The sequence below is a fragment of the Xyrauchen texanus genome, chromosome 22 (genome assembly GCF_025860055.1).
Source record: "Xyrauchen texanus isolate HMW12.3.18 chromosome 22, RBS_HiC_50CHRs, whole genome shotgun sequence".
Taxonomy (NCBI): Eukaryota; Metazoa; Chordata; class Actinopteri; order Cypriniformes; family Catostomidae; genus Xyrauchen; species Xyrauchen texanus.
In genome coordinates this window covers 40395815-40416462 of record NC_068297.1, presented here as the reverse complement: position 1 = coordinate 40416462, position 20648 = coordinate 40395815, and the positions used below count along the sequence as shown (strand labels likewise).

At 37.7% G+C, this 20648-nt stretch overlaps 1 protein-coding gene and 1 pseudogene across 4 annotated transcripts in view; one reads left to right on the top strand and one right to left on the bottom strand.

Moving 5' to 3' along the window:
* Nucleotides 1–4757: 4757 nt before the first annotated feature.
* On the bottom strand, nt 4758–6772 carry LOC127662709 (uncharacterized; annotated as a pseudogene).
* A 2486-nt stretch (nt 6773–9258) lies between these two features.
* LOC127662859 (fermitin family homolog 2-like) overlaps nt 9259–20648 on the top strand; it is a 120779-nt gene continuing 109389 nt past the window's right edge. For all 4 annotated transcript variants that reach the window (XM_052154238.1, XM_052154240.1, XM_052154239.1 and 1 more), the window contains exons 1-2: nt 9259–9438; nt 12019–12176. In XM_052154238.1, coding sequence (XP_052010198.1) covers nt 12020–12176 — 157 coding nt within the window. In that variant the 5' untranslated portion in view covers nt 9259–9438; nt 12019. The remainder of the gene's footprint in view (nt 9439–12018; nt 12177–20648) is intronic.

Sequence of the window (20648 nt, the reverse complement as noted above, 5' to 3'; positions counted from 1 at the left end):
CAGGAAACATATATAGTGACCCCTTGTGGTTGCCAGGGTGACCCTTACAACTTCATAATCTAATGCTGATCAGGCACAGTATATTCGTTTTAAAGATATTTGAACTCCTGCCAAACACCTCAAGACATTTATATATTTTTACATTTGTCCAGTAGTTTCTGAGCATGTGAAGACAACCTGGAATCCATCCATCCAAACCCTTTGATACCTTATAACTGAAACTTGTTCAAGGATCTGATCATAAAGTTTCACATTTATTTCTGGAATATGACTTGTTTTTGTGAAACATACCACTGGAGTTTTAGCCACTGACAGTCTGAAACTACTTCATTTACTGCTGCTATGCTCTATGTCACGTGTGTGATGTTACGACCCCTCTTCCATATTGTTCCATCATCTGCATGCAAAGATCTTCCTGTATTTAACTTGCTGAAAAACATCATTATTCATTACATTGAAGGATATTGGATTGCATACACTACCTTGTGCTGTGCCATTGTCTGTTTTATACATTTTAGAATAAGATGACCATTTTATTCTGCCTTCAATTCCCATCTTTTTCAGCTTTTTTAAAAGCCCCTCTTTCCAAAGCTTATCATATGCTTTCTCGATATCAAAAAACACTCCAACTACTACTTCTCCAACTACGGAAGCCAATCTGGTATAGAATAAGTCCTTTCTTTTCAAGCACATACAGTAGTTGAACCTATACACAATCACACATTCCATGATCTTACACAGGGCTGGACTGGTAAGAGAAATCGTCCCGGGATTTTACATAGCAACTGGCCCAACTGTTGAGCGGGGGGGTGTTTGCTGTCCTTTTCTGCATAACGTGGCAGATCACTTGAGCTTATCGTGGCTCATTCGGCCCATTCCGGTCGGCCCATCTGACCCACTGGCCCGCTCGGTTCTCCCGATGGCCAGTCAGCCCCTGGTCGGCCCCAAAGTGCGTCGGCCAACCGGGAAAATTCCCGATATGCCAGATTACCTGTCCAGCCCTGATTTTACATACATTAGATGTCAACGCTATAGGTCTATAATTTGCAGTATTTGATCTATCTTTACCTGGCTTTTCAACTGGCACAATAACACCATGCTTCCATGGGAGTCTTCATGTCCTCCATACTTTATTATACAGATGCAGTATAATACTCAACAATGTATCCTTTTTAATCATTGTATAACATATCCCATCTTTACCAGGAGATAAACTGTGTTTTACATATCCTATATTCCTTAACGAAGTTCAATCATTGCAGCCTTACATCACTTGTATACTTAAATGTCCAACCTGATCTCATGAAAATTCCTACATCATTTATGAGTTGGCTATTTCGTATGGTCTTGCATGATGTTGTTCGCATAAACTCGTATGAATTCATCCCGTGCATATTCCCGGATGTCTAATGCGGAAGTGAGCATGTGTTCCGCGCACAAGGCATTAAGGACATACTTATTAATATCATGCCTTTACCCAAACCCCTTATCGAAACTTAACCAATCAGTAGAGTGTGTAAACATGATGGGAAGCTGTTGTGTGTGATAGAAAGAAGTAATTGCCGTGTATTAGATGGAAATGATGTCCAGCGATGTCATTGGCTGTAGTGAAAGTCGTAGGAATTCAAACGAGTGAAACTCGCCTTATCTTTTTTTTTTCTCTCTGTAAATGACTTTTCAGCTAATGCAGCCCTTGGCCATGCCAGACCCCTTTTTTATTTCTATATCGCAAGCAACAAGGAATTAAAGCAATGTCCTAATCTGGCTTTATGTCTCACAATGATACGTAGCATGAAAAAATGCCACCCCACCTCCATTGCCTGCCTGTCTGTCCCTCCGTATTGCTGTATAACCTTTAAGTACAAAATCGAAATGTGGTTTTAACCAAGTTTCTTGTATACATACAAGAAACTTTTTAAATTCTTGGACTCTACTTGCATTCTACAGCAAAATCGTTAATACCATTAATGAGCACTCCAACCACATTGTGCCTGTGTATAATGGCTTGAACCTTGAGCTCCATTGTGATATCTTCAACATTCAGATATTTTTCTGCAGCTTTGATAATAATTCTGATCCTTTCAGTTCTGCTATCAGTTTGTGCTGAACAATTCATTACCTATGAAAACAGATGATGAGCTTTGGTGAGAATAAACCAAAATCGAATGTATAAACTGCTGATCGGTTTATCTTTATCTGGTTTATAGTGTCTGTGGCAGGTCACGAGAACTGCAGGATCAACTTCAGGGTCTGAAGACCTCGAATCTCGGACCGGCCCCGACATTACAGTTTAAGGTGATGTATTGAAGTTCACATGGTGATCAGTTCACCTACATAAATAACACATATAAGACACCTTTAATGGCCATCAGTCTTTGAGAAATGCATTAATTACATTGCAGGTGGAGAATTTCTTCTGCATGGGATCTCCTCTGGCTGTGTTCCTGGCATTGCGAGAGGGATCCGACCCGGAAACACAGGAATCCAGGATCACATCATGCTCAAATCCATTTGCCAGTGCCTCTTCAACATCCTGTAGTCAGAGCACTTTTCAGTGCAATTTTGACTAATTTAGAAATGTTGTGTGTTTTTGTATCATATATTTTACTGTCTGTCCTGTTCAAATACACTGGCAAGTCTTGATATGGTATTTTTTGTACACTGTAGTTTATCCCAGTCAGGTAAAATCATTGAAGAAATTGGAATGAACATACAAAGCAAATAAACCCATAACTTGAGGGGTCAAACCACACAACAAAAAGGAGAATATATTTAAAATATATTGATTGGAATCTCAGTACTTAGAATTTCCTTTGCTGGCTGAAGTGTGAACATCCTGTTGTTGTTTTGACCAGGATCAAATAAATGTTGATGAAATATTGTTTAACAAATGTCATACATTAGGGGGTCTGGGTATCTCAGCAAGTGTTGATGCTGGCTATCACCCCTGGAGTCGCAAGTTCGAATACAAGGTGTGCTGAGTGAGTGACTCCAGCCAGTTCTACTAAGCAATCAAATTGGCCCGGTTGCTAGGGAGGGTAGAGTCACATGGGGTAACCTCCTTATGGTCACGATTAGTGGTTCTCGCTCTCAATGGGGTGTGTGGTGAGTTGTGCGTAGTAGCATGAGCCTCCACATGCTGTGAGTCTCCACGGTGTCATGCTGTGAGTCACGTGATAAGATGCGCAGATTGACGGTCTCAGAAGCGGAGGCAACTGAGACATGTCCTCCGCCACCCGGATTGAGGTGAGTAACCACGCCACCATGAGGACCTACTAAGTAGTGGGAATTGGGCATTCCAAATTCAGTCCTTGATCATAGTGAAGCAAAAGTGTGTAAGCCCCCTAGAGCAACATTGACGCTTCACAGGATGTGTAAAAATCTTAGTCTTCACAGATACTTGGAGACTTTTGAACCCATCTGGTATGGACTATAAATGTTTTTTTATCAGTCCACAGGATTTATTCTAGAATATATATTTTTTTATATATATCTAAGTCCCTCATTTAATCTGTTGTTGACTGCTCAATTGGAAACTGTGGCAGCGGGGGCGTGGTCAAGTGCAATTATGTTTAACACCTGTCTCTAATTTCAGTGAGCATGGGGAGAGCGGCATAAAAACGGGCACAGAACCTCCAGACGAGAGAGGAAAATAAAATGCGTAAATCTTAAAAAGAAAGAAAGAAAGAAAGAAAGAAAGAAAGGGCTCAAATCTGTTTTTGAATGTCCAATGAGACCTGGATTTGCTGTCCTGTAAGCGAGACAAACTATGAGCACTAGATGGCAGACATCTTCATGGTTTTGTTTAGACACAATTCATTTCCTCTCAGAGTCCCATCTCTGTTTCAATCCATCTCCTTTTACTCATCTATCCATACAGCTACAGTAGATTTGCATTCAATTTGCATAACCTAAGCACAGCACTGAAGCGAGTAAACACTCGTGCATTTGTTCTTTTTATGCCTTGAGATAACTTGAACACTGGGCTCTTATGTTTGAATGATCATATTAAAAATGCTTTTTAAATGTCATATTAACAGGAACCACCAACTACAGCTGGTGTGGTTGTTGCTGTTGTACTCCAGAGAGAGTTCTGTTTTTGAGGTGTTAATAAATAGAACACATGTATTGTACACTTTAAAGTGTAAAACAATGCAACAGTTTGCTATCAAAGTAATTTTACTTGAATGAGCATAATCCTCACATACACTGTACATCTTCTTATGAGCCTCTCGCTAACCAATTCATTTCCCTGCATTCTGTCTCATAGGCTGTTTACGTGGTAATTAAAACACAGCCTAAAAAGGCAATGGCTCCCTTGCCAAACAACGAGGAGTAGGTCGGAGCAGAGGGGTTATAAATTCCTCTGATGCAGTCCACGGCTGCAGCCTAAATTCCTGTGCTAGAGTGTCCTTAAACAGCATGTGTGCAGAGGAACTCATGCCATCTCACTCAGTGACCTAAAACTGGACAGAAAGATCTTTTTGGTGTTTTAATGGCTTTATAAGTACAGATTTTTGTTATTTACAACAATGTCTGTTATCAAGGATATGGCATGTATCATGTTCAGGGTCAGTTTGACACCAGGAAAAAAAAACTATTTCAAACATTTAGAAGGATTTTTTTTGTAAAACAGAACATCATCATCATCATCATCATCATCATCATCATCAGAACATTAGTAAGGAACACATAACAGTTCGTTATTTACAAAAAAAAACACCTATAAAAAGTACATTTGAGCATTTTGTCAGGGATTGTTCTATGCTATAGTAAGTGCTATGTACAGTATGTGTGAGATAGTAAAAAACAAAGTTACGTAGTCACCAAAATGAGTTTGACAGAATACGAACAGCATATTATTTTTTCCTACATCCCAGCAGAAGGTTCAGTCCAGCCTTTTGTCTGCAATACTGTGCACATGATTTGCAGAGAGTGTGTGCGTACTCCTTGCAGATGTATTTTTTGCATTTCTCACAGGTGTTTCTGGTCTTGAAATAATTTCTGTTGGGACAGACCTGGCACCTGCCACATTTCCTGCCTGCAGTTTGAACCACTGGGGTGTGTGTCTCCATTTGGATGTCCTTCACAACAGTTGCAACAGCTGTTGATGCAATTGGAAGGCACTGTCTTCTCTCGAAATGGGGTTTCACCAGCGCGTAACCCAGCTGCTCCTTGAAAATCCTCCTTTGACTCAGTTTTCCGCTATTCCAATCCTTGTTTATTTCGCTCCATTGTACAAAGGCATTGTAGCCGCTCACATCCATAATGTTGAAGAAAATGACAAGGGGCCAACGGGCAGTCATGTGTTGGCTGCTGTAAGTGGCTGTGACCTTGTCTAGATTATCAACCCCTCCCTTTGTCTCATTGCAGTCCAAGACCATTTGTGGTTTTCTGTCTTCTCTGGTGCTCAGGACAGCATTTTAGTGCATGGTGCTCATCAGCAGGAATTTTTTCCCTTTCTTGGGGCAATAGTAGATGACAGTGGCTCTGCCAGTGAAGGCAAACATTGGAGATGTTACCTTCCTGTTCTTCATTGCAAGAAGCTCAGAGGGAAGATCTGGCTTGTTTTTCCTCATTGTCCCCAACATGGTAACCTTTCTTTTCAGCAGTTCCTCACCTAGGGCATACGATGTGAAAAAGTTATCCCATGTAATGAGCGGTGGTGGTGTAGTGGGCTAAAGCACATAACTGTTAATCAGAAGGTTGCTGGTTTGATCCCCACAGCCACCACCATTGTGTCCTTGAGCAAGGCACTTAACTCCAGGTTGTTCCAGGGGGATTGTCCCTGTAATAAGTGCACTGTAAGTCGCTTTGGATAAAAGCATCTGCCAAATGCATAAATGTAAATGTAAAATGTAATGTTATGACCATTCAGTCCTTCAGCCATGACTAGAACCATCCTCATGCCCTGATTTTTTTTCAGGCACTTCTCTATGGGATTTACCAGTGTACACCTGCATATTCCAGGCATAGCTGGACTGTGCATCACATGCTGCCCATATTTTTATACCGCATTTGGCTGGTTTGCTTAGTATGTATTATCTGAAGGGACAGCGCCCACGAAATGCAACCAGACATTCATCCACAGTGACGTGGGGGACTGGATTGTAAAGAAAGGGTAATCACTGGACCCACTTTTCCCATACATCCTGTATTGCTGTGAGTTTGTCACACTCTTGTCAGCCATGCCTTGTTTCTTTGTCATCAAATCGTATGACATAGGAGAAAATATGGAATGTCTTTAGAGACATGGTGGCTGGAAATATTGCCCTTCCAGTGTCAGCATTCCAAAGGCTTGCTGTTGCTTCTCCTTTTGACTTGTACACTCCTGCCAAATCGAGCAACCCAATGTAGGTTTGCAAGTGGGTCACATCAACACAAGGACACAAGTCTTTCCAACTGTCCCAATACACGTGCCACCCCTCTAAGTTTGTCATCTCAAGTATATACTTTTCGATTGATGGTGTTACGATTTTTAGTCTTGTACATGGCTAACAGCGAATCTGGTGGGGCCTGGAACAACTTTGATGACATTAACAGTGCTAAGTCTACCCTGTCGTTCAAGTGGGGAGAGGGAACATAATAACTTTCCATTTTTGGAAGGTAATGTGTCTGCTGGTGGTTGAGAGACAACAGGAGGATCAACACTAAGAGTCTCATTCTCATCAGAGGAGGATGCCTCATAATTAGGGTCCTCCTCAACATTATCCTCTGTCTCAGACACATTCTCCTCTATGTCACTTTCACTGTCAAAGACACAAAACCTCATTGACAGAAAACCTTTGCTTAGAGGTCATTTTCAACAGAGAGAGAGAGAGTATAAAGAGAGAGCACCATGAGAAATGGTTTAGAAGGCTGCTGTGCAAGCTTTTATATGTTTGTTCCTTCCCCATGTCATGTGAACTATAAGTGGTTCTTGCAATACTACAAGTATGGTTATGTTAGGTTAGGGCCCAAAAGCAGAAGGAAGTTTTTTCAAGATTATAAAATTGCATGTTATAGTGACCTCAATATCATACAAAAACAACCAAAACAAATGTTCCATCCATCCATCGTCAACCGCTTATCCTGTGTACAGGGTCGCGGGGGGCTGGAGCCTATCCCCGCTAACATTGGGCGAAAGGTGGGGGACACCCTGGACAGGTCGCCAGTCCATCGCAGGGCCACACATAGACAGACATACACTCACACTCACCTCCACATCCACACCTAGGGCAATTTTTTTGGAGACACCAATTAACCTAGCCTGCATGTCTTTTGGATGGTGGGAGGAAGCCGGAGTACCCGGAGAGAACCCACGCAGACACAGGGAGAACATGCAAACTCCACACAGAAAGGCCGGGGCAACCAGGGTTTGAACCCATGACCTTCTTGCTGTGAGGCGACAGTGCTAACCGCTGTACCACTTTTCATCAATCTGTGAGTGGCTCTCTTTTACTTTCGTGTGCTGTCTCTTTGTTAATATCAGATTCTCTTACTGAACGCACATATACAAGATGCGATATTCAATGGGGTCCATTTTTGAGAGGTAAAATACTCACAGTTTCAAAAGTATAGCCACAAGACATCAACAATATGTGTGTTAACATGATTTTACTGTCATAAAATACTTACTAACCGCATTTGTGTGAAATTATGGCCAATTTTACAACTTTGTTACCATGACGATGTGATGTCAACAAACCCTAAAACCCTAAAATGACTGTAAAAATTACAATTTAAACAACTTTAAAACTCAAATAATGCACAAGTTTTAACAGAAGAATGAATGTAAGTGCTTTTATAAAATTATAAGCTTCACATTTTACATGAATGTTTGTGATAATCAACATTATGCCTCAAAGGCTGTCGATTAAGCTTAACTTGTAAGCATAATCAACAGCATTTGTGGCATAATGTTGATTACCACAAAAATAATAATTATAAAAATTTTTATTATTTCTTTAAAGGAAAAAGCTAAATAATCTGTGTTACAGTGAGGCACTTGCAATGGAAGTGAATGGGGGCCAATTATTGGAGGTTTTAAAGGCAGAAATGTGTAGATTGTAATTTTATAAAAGGACTTGCAGTAATTCTTCTGTTAAAATTGTATATTATTTTAGTTGTAAAGTTGTTTAAATCATCTAATCAATAATCATCTTTATGGTTGTTTTAGGGTTTATAGTGTTACATCATCATGGCAAAGTTGTCAGATTTGATATCAATTTGACCAGAAATTGAACTGTTCTTTGTTAGTAATTTATATAAAGTACTGTCCTGTACTTTGTGCACACGTTTGCACGTGCACTTCATGTAGAAATGTTATTTAGTCTGTGTAGTCTCATGTGGTTCTGTGTTTGTCCTATGTTGTTTTATGTAGCACCATGGTCCTGGAGGAACGTTGTCTTGTTTCGCTGTGTACTAACTGTTGAACAACAATAAAAAACATTTTGACTTTGACACTTTGTAATGGCCAGTAAGGGATTTTATCACGGAAAATCATCTTAACACATATATTGTTTACGTCTTGTTTCTATATTTTTAAAACCGTGAGTATTTTAATGTTTACGGATTGACCCCATTGACTTCCATTGTAAGTGACTCACTGTAACAAAGATGTCTGCATTTGTATTTATTTATTTGATTATTTTTTTTTTTTTTAAAACGAGTGACAAGTCGAATTTTATTTTTAGTAAACAACATTATGCCACAAATGCCGCTGACTGAGCTAAACTTAGAATATTCATTTAAAAGTCAGTATTGTCAGTGAAATATTGTTGCCGTTAACTTTTGGATTTACTCCAGTTTTTGGTACACTAACACGACAATTGTGAAATTGTAAATTTTTACACGTATGAACTAATTGTTTTCAGTGATGAAATCAAAGAATGGACAACAGTACTAATAAAAGAATAAACTGAGGTAAATATTCATGAGAAGAACGTCATATGTGAAGAAGTGAATGTGTACTGGAGTGATGGACGGGGGGCGCGTGAGTGACGTTATGTGAGGGGAGAGAGAGAGTATCCATCTATTTACAATGCTACATGTGACATGATTTATACATATATGTTTTGTTTGTTTGTTTGTTTGTTTGTTTTATTAGTTATATATAATATGTTGATGCTTTGGCAACATTGTGTTACACAGTCATGGTAATAAAGCAAATTTGAAATTGAAATTGAATTGAGAGAGAGAGAGAGAGAGAGAGAGAGAGAGAGAGAGAGAGAGAGAGAGAGAGAGAGAGTGACGTTATGTGAGGGCGGGAGAAAGAGAACGGACAGTGGACTCCATTAACGCGAAACCTTCAGGAGCTCCGCAGCAGCTGGACTTTCACGAGGACCCTTTCCTCATGATAGGATTAAACGCACGACTGAAGGAAAGAAAGCTCGCGGACTGTTGAAGTTGTGGACATTGAAGCGTGTTTCGAGGATTTGCTTCGGTGTATTTGTGAAGGTTAGTGAACCCCTCAGGATTTGTCTGGCGTACTCTGCAACTATCAATAAAAATCTCGATCTGGCACACTGCAAAACCCACTACTCGCTTTGCTTTGAAAACCTACTATCACATCACATCAAAAGGAGTTCAAAATTGCACTTTCTTGCTCGTTTTTGGTCTTTGGTTTCCATTAACCTGACTGTCTTTATTTAGTTTGGAGTGGGGCTGGTGACGTCACCATAGCCCGAGCTCAGCGTCAGTTTACCGTTAGTTGCGCGAGCTGCAGGTCCAATTTCACAAATCTGAAAAACTCATAATACTTTTCAGTCAGAATAAACACCGTCAAATCAAATACTATGTTTTATAATTAAAATGAGTGGTTTGCCACTGTCCACCAACGTGATATAATTCCAGCGAATACGTTTAGTTGACATCGACGTATAGTCATATCGTCATCAGCCAAGACTATTTTGAGGTACAACATTTTTTTTGTTGTCAAAGTTGTAAAATCAGCTGCTTTTTATGATCAAATTAGGTGTTAAGAAAAGAAAAACAACATCAACATAGTTTAAGACACTTGTGTCATGTTCTTATACATGTTATATTTGTGTCCAATTTGGTTTCATAACATTTTTGGAAAACTTTAAAGCATTTTCTACAAAAATAAATAAATAAGAAAAAGATTTAGCTTAATGGCTTTAAAAATGTCATGTTGTTCATTAAAATGCTTTCCTTGCACCTTCAGTCCATCAAAGTATAAACAACTTGATTTCAAAAAAGTTTTCAAACACATTTTCAAGGTATTTTTTTTTTATACACTGGCAGCCAACAGTTTGGAATAATGTACATATTTGACTGTTTCAGAAGGAAATTGGTACTTTAATTCACCAAAGTGGCATTCAACTGATCACAAAGTATAGTCAGGACATTACTGATGTAAAAAAGCACCATCACGATTTGAAAAAGGTAATGTTTGATCAAATCTGGACAGCAGCATCACTCCAACACCTTATCTTTGCGTAATCATGATAAATTGATCATTTGGTACTAGAAAATCACTTGCCATTATATCACAGTTGAAAGCTATTTGGTTCATTAAATGATGATTAACATTGTCTTTGTGTTTGTTTTTGAGTTGTCACAGTATGCAATAGACAGGCATGTCTTAAGGTTAATATTAGGTCAAAAATAGCAAAAAATGCCACAGAAACTCTAGAAACTCGTCAGTCAATCATTGTTTTGAGGAATGAAGGCTATAATGCTAGAAATTGCCAAAAAACTGAAGATTTCATACAAAGGTGTACACTACAGTCTTCAAAGACAAAGAACAACTGACTGTAACAAGGAAAGAAAGAGATGTGGAACTAAACAAGAGGATAAGTACATCAGAGTCTCTAGTTTGAGAAATAGACAACTCACATGTCCTCCGCTGACAGCTTCATTGAATTCTACCTGCTCAACACCAGTTTCATGTTCAACTGTAAAGAGGAGACTCAGGGGTGCAGGACTTATGGGAAGAATTGCAAAGAAAAAGCCACTTTTGAAGCAGAAAAATAAACTGTTAGAGTGGGCAAAGAAACAGACATTGGAAAACAGATAATTGGAAAAGAGTGTTATGGATCTTTTGTGGGATCAGCTAGACTGTAAGGTGCTTGAGAAGTGCCTGACAAGACAGCCACATGGAAAGTGCATGTCATAAATGTCACCTGAGTATCTGGACAAACTGACAGCTAGAATGTCAAGGATCTACAAAGCTGTCATTGCTGCACTTGGAGGATTTTTTGATGCAAAATCTTTGAAGTGTTTAACAAGTTCTGACATTTAAAAAAAAATTGTAATAGTAATTTTCCACGTTATTAATGTCTAGGCCTATACATTGTGATCAGTTGAATGTCATTTTGGTGAATAAAAGTATAAATTTCTTTCCATAAGAGCACAATCTTTACATAATTCCAAACTTTTGGGTGCCAGTGTAAATATCATTACGTTTTCTCAGGGTTACACCACATGACTTTGATTTGGTGGACAAGTTTTTATTTTACAATTTATTAAACAATTATTTCACTGCTTATTTTTAAGAAATAATAATAATAAAAAAATATTCTGCACTACTCCTTTTCAAGAATTTCAGCTTTTAATGAAACTGACTTTTTTACTGTCTCTGAAAAGTTACACCACATGACATTTTTAATTTAATCTCCAGAAAACATAATAAAATTACTTCAGAAATTGAAAATGTGCCCATAATTGAAGAGGTGTATTAAAGCAATTGTTTTGTGTGAATAGCATTTTAATGTATTCTTGAATAATTTATAGATCTGGACTTAAAAATGAGCGTCGCGTACTGACCCACAGTACTGTCAGTGTATAACCACAAAAATGCTGTCTTGGTAGTAGAAGAGCTTTGCTTCACATTGGACTCTTGGCCACTTGTTTGTGATTTTGGCATTTTAATTTCACCATAACCTTTTAGTAGGAGGTTTCATCTGCTCACCATGGTTTTAGACCCAGCCTGTATCTCGGTCTTAAGACCTTTGCTGTACATTGTTGCTGATAAACTTGACAGATTGATGCTTCTTTATGACACTGTTTCTAAAGGATGGCATTGGATGGTATACGGATGCCAGATGGCTGCTATGCAGATGGGACCTGGGAACTGAAGATGCATGTCACTGACCTTAACAGGGACGTGTCTCTGCGAGTCACTGGGGAAATTCACATCGGCGGTGTGATGCTCAAACTCGTGGAGAAACTTGGTATGTATGCTGCTTCCACCCTTCAGGATGTGTGCATGACGTTTGTTTTTAAGGTCCAGATTGAGCTGAATGAAGTTGGTTGTATATTTGGGGTTCTCATGGTCATGGAAATCCTGGAAATATCAGGAGACTTTCAAATGGTGATTTCCAGAACTGGAAAATATTTGTAAATTCATTGGGCAAAAGGAGTGGAATACTGTATGTTGGGGTGGTACTGTGAGGTAGAGTTAAAGTATTACTCATGCCTCATTGTCTTCTTACACATGATAATTCACTGGAATAACATTGGAAACTAAATAAATGACACTGATTCATCTACAGTACATGGAGTCTGGTTTTGGAAGTAAAAATCCCATTCATTCTTTCCATAGAGGAACTGTTCCATGGGAGATTTGAGGTTGTAATTGATGACATGCTTCTTTTGACGTCATCAGTTTGTGTTGTTTCAACTTTGTTTTTAAATATGTTTAATACTGGAATTCTTTGTGAAGAACTACACTATCCATGATTCTGAGGGAGAAAATCCACCAATCAGAGAATCATATCAAACAAAGCGCACCAAAAGAGCTTTGCAGCAACCACCCACTCCCATGACGTGCTGTGAATAATGCAATCTAATCGCTCTCCTTGCACTCTTAAACTACCTGTTGCGATTTATTTAATTTTTTAAATTATTATTATCTTCAGATTTTCACCTTTTTTACCTCAATTTGAAATGCCCAATTCCCAGTGCGCTCTAAGTCCTTGTGGTGGTGTAGGACGAATCTCAGTAGTCTCCGCGTCTGAGACCGTCAACCTATTCATCTTATTACGTGCCTTTTTGAGAGCATTACCGTGGAGACATTGCGCGTGTGGAGGCTTCACGCCATCCACCGCGGCATCTACTCAACTCGCCACATTCCCCACTGATAGCGAACCACATTATAGCAACCATGAGGAGGTTACCCCATGTGACTCTACCCTCCCTAGCATCTGGGCCAATTTGGTTACTTAGGAGACCTGGCTGGAGTAACTCTGCATGCTCTGGATTCAAACTCATGACTGACTCCAGGGGTGGTAGTCAGCATCAATACTCGCTGAGCTACCCAGACCCCAGCCTATTGCAATTATTAAATTAGTCTGATTGTGGTTATTCAATCTAATAATTTTTTATGTCTTAATCATTTTTAATGTAAATATAATTTATTTTATAATTATGTACTTTCAATTAGGGATGTGCAAGACTAGTCGACTAAATGGTTCTGATGGTGCTAGTTGACTGGAATTACTAGTCGGTCAATATTTTTCCCCATTAAACTGTTCAACATTTTTACACATTTATGTTTGGCTTTATATTACAAAGGCTTTGTTTAAATTAGTCATGTTAATGTTACACCTTTTAAGTATAATTAATACTACAAATATTGTTTCGCATCGCATGCTTGAAAATTTCCTCCTGCTAGACAATTCATCAAAGTAGTTATAGAAATCACTTTGGTGGTGCCAGAAGCAGATTTCACAAAAGTTGGCTTGAAAGTCGGATGTTTTCACATTTGAGTTTTCTTTAAATCTGTGTGTGCTTGTAAGTTATTTTCCTGCTGAGCGGGCTTTTTTCAAGTGCAGGATAATCTCCTCAGGAGAGTCAGGTCCCATCTTTCACCAGACCATGTCGACGTGTTAATTTAGCTTTTCAGCAAGTAGCCTGGAAAATGACTGGTTGAGACAAGGAATGCAATTCTTTAATCTGCTGATTGAGAAGGCTATTTTCACAGAGGTGCTGACTAGGGATGCACCGATACGACTTTTTCTCTTCCAATACTGGAAATCTCAGTATCGGCCGATCCCAGTGTTGTTTATTTGCATTATCAGTTTAGAATATCTTTTTAGATATTTAGAATATCTTTTTATTAATATTATTTTGTGGAACTAATTGGGAGTACTCTTTAATATGTAAAGAAACACAAACCTCTAACTACACATTATTTCAATCTAAATGTATAGCTTATTAATTAAACCTTAGTATTGTGAGGGTGTTTTGGGCCCATGAGAAGTTTTGACATACCTTGACATTTGTGCTTTTTTCAGTTGCTTAAAACATATTAATGGCTAAAGTCTGACAACACTGTATTCAGCACAAACTGGGCTACAATAATATGTAAGCAAAATGTGTGTACATGTTTGTATTTTTTTTAGAAAATAACATTTATGCATGATTTTTGAAAAAAAACCCACAAATATAACAGATACTCAACATCTGTCCACAAGACTTTTGAGAACTGGATCTTGTAGCCTAGAGTTTTTGCTACAAAATGTGAAAACCATCCTGATCACTTATTCATACCAAACAATATAGTACTTTATAACACGTTTAGTGTTAGAAATGTTATATGCAAGGAGGCGTGAACTAACATGAATATTGAGGTAATTCACACCTGAGGAGACAAAAGGCCCCTCCCCTGGGCCTATCAATGAGGAATGTGACAGAAAGAGAATGAATGTGAGGAAACTTAATGATCAAAATCAAGTTTTAAATTAAAAGAAGTAATCTGACTGTACATTTTCTTTACATATAGACTTTACTTAATTTTATACCTACACTACCATATAAAAGTATCTTCTGCTCACCAAGACTGAATTTATTTGATCCAAAATACATTAAAAACATTGTGTGAACTCATTTTACAATTTAAAAGAACATTTTTCTATTTGAATATATTGTAAAATGCAATTTGTGATCAAAGCTGAATTTTCAGCATCATTAATGCAGTCTTCAGTGTCACATGATCCTTCAGAAATCATTATAATATGCTGATTTTCTAATATGGTCATATTTAAAGTGCATTTTACTCATTTACACCTGAACAGATATTTGTAAGCCCAAGCATTGATGATAATGAGGCAGCATAAACACTAGATCAAATATATTCTAAACATTCATATAATTTCATATTCAATTATCATATTTATATTATACAGCATACAATTTAAATACCTGCTTTAGCCGAAACAACATTTACATGTAACTAAATCTTGCTTATACATATTTCAAATGTCAGTACACTTAATCCTGGCTGGCAAGTCTGGAAACCGTCCCACTAGTAAAATATGTACATGTTTATATAAAATAGCATGTCAACTAATGAAAACTAAATGACTTACTCGAAATTGTATCCTCGGCTGGATCAAGTCTCTCTTCAAAATACAAACGTTCATCGGAGTCCTGCTCTTCTTCTGAGGAAAATGTTAACACTTCCTTAATATCCAGGAGTTTTCTCGCCTGTGTATCGTTACAAACGTGCAGTAAATTGAATTAATTGTTTACATCAAACCTCACTGTCAGGGGCGTTCACCATTTGCATTGATCGTCTCAGCACATTAGCGCATGAATGGCGCACTCTGCTGGTTGGTGTGATCACATTATCTATAATTAGATGAACCGGCAAAAACTGTACACTGTTTCATACAGATTGCATTGCAGGAGAATATTTGTTTTAAATGTGAATTGTTTTATTTAAAAGTATACATTTTAAACTTTCTTTAAACATATGTTTCATGTTTGTGTCATAAGTATTTGCAGAGTTTCAGTTCATTTTTGTGACGTGTTTCAGAAATATGCTCATGAACATGGAGACTGCTGAAAGCTCACCCTTTTTATTTTCTTTATTTTACAAAAGCACAAGGTTGTGTTGTTATTTTGAGTGTACACAAATAAAAGTAGACTCTTTTTAGTGTCTAATGATGTCCTACACTTATCTGTATGCCCCAAAATGATGGAGTATTTTAAGTTGTTTCCGCTGTAATGACGAAAATATCCAGCAGGACGTGCCAGTGCGGCCGTCGACCCCAGAGGTTTAAAGACTTTAAGTACTTAGTCTTTTACCTTTGTCTTGTCCAATTTTCAGATACTTTCGCGACTGTGTAGTTTCACTGATAAATGCGATTAACAAAGTCACTGTTAATTTAACTGCAAGAATTTAAAATATATGGTTAAAAACTGAATTTTGTATTTGCACATGGCAATAATATTATTCATTTTATAAATATATAATAAAATAAGAGTTTTTCGGTGTAAGCCTAAAATGTTAAGACCTGGCTGGTTTCTGGCTGTGTGACATGGTGCTTGGCCTGGTGTTGTAGACTGAACATGAACTTACAATACATGTGAAACGGGGGCTAAACACAAACAGCAAAGTATAACAGAGGAATTCAATCTACCAGACTCATAGCCACAAAAACACCTTTAATAATCTGTTTTAGAGTATTTGAATGACCGTAGTTTACTGAAGACAAAGGATGTAAAGAAGTCAGAGGACAGATGTCTAATAAAAATTTATATCCTACAAATGGGACAGTATGTACCGCAAGTCATCCAACAACAAACTAGTGAGTTTAATATTTTTTTGCTGTAGTTAAAGATGCTTATGCAACTTTTTGTAATGTTCAAGCTTGCTGACAGCATGCTGTGCATTTGTGTATAGATACTACTAGCATGTAAACTTTGAGAAGTTTTGTCTTAAGTTATCCTCATTTAAAAGCATTGCTTGTCTACAAATTAATCACAATGAACAGTAAATCTATTTTCCCTATGCATAGACCTCAGGTTTATTTGTGAGGTGTTAATATATAAACGAAACATGACAATAACCTGTACGTATGTTACATGGGGGCTATCGTTTTTGCTTATTACTTCATGAAACATAAACAGAATGTGGGAAATAGCACATTGTTACTTACATTGCATCACTGTGATTAAAACAAGTCCAAGCTTAAAACGGCACATTTAATAAAAAGTTATACTGTGGAACTGTCAAGCTGCCAGCACTAATAATACACCATGTATATACGTAGAGATTAGGGTTTGTTTTGTGTGTTTTGTTGTTTAGTATTTGTTACATGCAGCTTATCGCCTCATTTTGGTTTAAAGGGGTCATGACATGAGAAACCAAATTTGCCTTGATCTTTTGGTATATAAGAGGTCTTTGTATCATTAAAACGTCCTGCAAGTTTAATATTTTAAGACGTCCTCCCCATTCTAAACGAATCATTTATTTAATCAAGCTCAAAATACAGCTCGTTCTGGATTCATGGTTAGAAGTGACGTGTCGGTTAGAAGTGACGTAACAGCGTTTGCATATGACCGCCTCCAGCACAAGATAACTACGCTTTAAGCGCAAGACTACGCTCATTTCAGTATCGCCGTGCGCCTCACAAGTGTTCAGTCGATGGACAGCGAGCTCTGACAGAGACTACTTGTGCACAGGAAAATTACGATGCCACACAGATGTGCTGTTCCTGGCTGTGGTCAAACAAAACCTCTGAATAAGCTGCCGAAAGATCCAGACGTCAGGGAAAAATGGATGCAGTTTATTTTTTGCGGATCGACCCAGTCACGGCAGTGTTAACTTAAGCGTTTGTTCTGTACATTTTAAGGATGACTGTTTTGAGAACAAATCTCAATATGATGCTGGCTTTGCCAGAAAACTGTTGCTCAAAGATAAGTCCGTGCCGACTATTCTGGGAACAACGACGACGCAAACTGTAAGTAATCTATTTTAAACTTTAAACTACTTTTTAAAGCGCAATTTCATTCATTATGAATAATCACAGTGTTTTTACTTAGTTTACTTGCATATTGTTCTGGCTGGGGGCGTCAATAATTGATACATAGGCACTGACGTTAGCCAATCATAACAGTGGGCGTTAACACTGAAGTCTTAAATGGAAAACGCCCCCAAAACAGACTGTTTGAATCAGAGGATGAGAAACAGGGTGGGAAAAGGTCATAAATCACTAGATTTTAAAAGTTTTTCTTAAAAAAAAATATATTAATACTATAATTGCACCTAAGGGAACATAATAATACAATAAAAAAAACCATGTCATGACCCCTTTAATTAATTACTAGAGCTTAGAAGTTCATTATTCTCTCTCTGTGAGTGAGTCATGACCATAATTTATGCAAGTGCATTATTATTTATTTCTCATTTAAATCAGCATACATATGTAATATAGGCACATTTATGGTTAATGTTACAGCCATCAAACCTTAAATAGCAGTCTAATTTCCAAGCTTTTAAATTACACACATTCTAAAATTAGGAACAATTATTTTCTATGAAGGTATGCACACCGCCGCTTGGCTGCTCAAAATTCTGCAAGGCCATGGAGCTCAAAGGACATAGATTAGTTACTGTAGCCATCACTGGATGATATATTTTATATATGAGTCTTTCATACAGCCAACACAAAATATTTTCAGTTACAAGTATGTTAAGTTGTGGTTTGACAGCTTGAATGAAAGACCTATTCATTGCTACAGATTGCATAATAAGAAATTGCATAATTAATGTCACCATTTCTAATTGTTCAGTTTGCACAGTTGCACCAGTTTCATTCACTAACCTGCAAACTCATCAACGTCACTTTGTTCATTCTTGAAGTACAAAACCTCCTTAAGTTTATTTGTGTGTATGGTGACTACATTCACAACTTTGGACTGCCACCTGCACCTCATCAACACGTCCTTCACAGTTACTGTTATATCACCTCCTTGTGGTCTCCCAAAGCTATTAGGTCAAAAATATATCTTCAAAAGGCCTGGCCACCATTCACTTGCATTGTATGGACTTACAGAGCAGAGATATTCTTTTAAAAATCTTTGTGTTCAGCAGAAGAAAAAAGTCATACACATCTGGGATGGCATGAGGGTGAGTAAATGATGAGAGAATTATCATTTGTGGGTGAACTATCCCTTTAAAGTGAATATGCATCAGAGATTGAAACCATTTCATTACCTCATAATTTTAGTTATTTATAGAAAGCCTCAAAATCTGGTATTACATTAAAAGCCAGTAAATTTGTACATGTGCCAAAGTCTGTTTTACCATAATTTCCTTATGATTCATCCTTGTTGATTAGAATTTCAGAATAAATCAGCCTTTGTTTTCAGTGTTCTTCCCATTTCTTGAAGACGGGGTCAAATGGAAGAGCAAGATAGAGAACACGTCTACTGAGCCTCCCTTGTTGAGGAATCGCTGTATTAGCTGCTGCATTCCACTGCTTCTAAATTTCAACAGAACTGACTAATGTGCTGCTCTGTTGTTTGTTGTGCTTGTGAAATACTGAGGCAAGATGACCCCTTAAATGCAAGCTTGAAAACTATCCTCCATGGCATCTGTTTTTTTTCCCAGTGGATGAGACATACCAGGAATTACTGTGGTTCTTCCTTTTGTCTTTGGCTGAAGATGTAAAAACAGCTTTGTTTTAGGGTGAACTCGTGAGAATAATCAAGTCTTAATCATTAGGAACTTAAGGCTCTGCCACTTACCCATGATTGTTCATGCATTACCCTACATACACTGTTCAGGAATGTGTAGTGTTGGTATGAGGCAGGTTGTGCCAGTTTAAAGCACATGTTAGATATTAACCCCCTTAGAGCGACTTTGAAACATCAGTTCTCAGGGTGTGACTTTCCATCCTCTAATGCTTGAAGGTACCTGGAGCAGAACAAAAGCATTATTATACTCATTTCTGGTTCTTGCTGTCTTTTTGATTTTGCTAAATGTTTTGTAAAGCCTGCTGCTTCAACAGATCAGCAGTACAATGGAGTTCTTGCATGCTCTCATTATTGGCTTTTCTTCAGAACCCAGATTTGACATTGTACGTCAAGTGGCAACCCAAAATTGTTTATCATGCAAGTTAAAGTTGATATGTAAACGTACCATGAACTACATGGGTCCAACACAATGCACAATTATTACCGTGACAAAAAAATAGCTTTTTTAGTTTTACAGTGTCTTTATAGTTTGAGTGGTTTGATTATGGTAGTCTCTAGAATATCAAATGTTTCATATAGGGATGCAACAGTACAAAATTTGTGTGCCAATTACAGCGATCCGATTAGTTAGAACAACATCTGACGATACCCACACTGATAATTTGGTGATTCTGCTGCTTACATAAATTACTTGCACAATGTTATCCTTTGTTTCTACATGTTTTCCATGTTTCAGAGTACGTGGTTATATACAAAACACTGAAACAAAAGGCACATTATTAACTCACATTACCTGAATTCTGAGTAAAGTTTCTTGTCCCATTTTAGTTTTAACAAACTAGTCCTTTTCTTTGCCCTGTTAAACTTAGATGTGTGTAATCAAATTAGTTGTTAAATTAAAAATTTTAACGGTACTTTCACCTCTTGAAATTCAAGCAAGTAAAATGTACAAATTGCAGCTCTGTATGCTAAAAATGTTCGATGTGATTTTCCACCCCTATTGACAGGAAATAATCGCCTGTTTTAAGTAATTGCCCCATGTCTGATGACGTTTGCTTTTATTGGCCAAAACATTGGTGCATTGCTAGTTTTATGCTCTTGGCAGCCAATAATTTACAGCTCCAAAAAAAATTATGTCCCGATATTTGACAGTCCACCTGATAATGCCAAATGTAATGTATGATTTCACTAGTAAATTTATACTATGGCAAATGTTA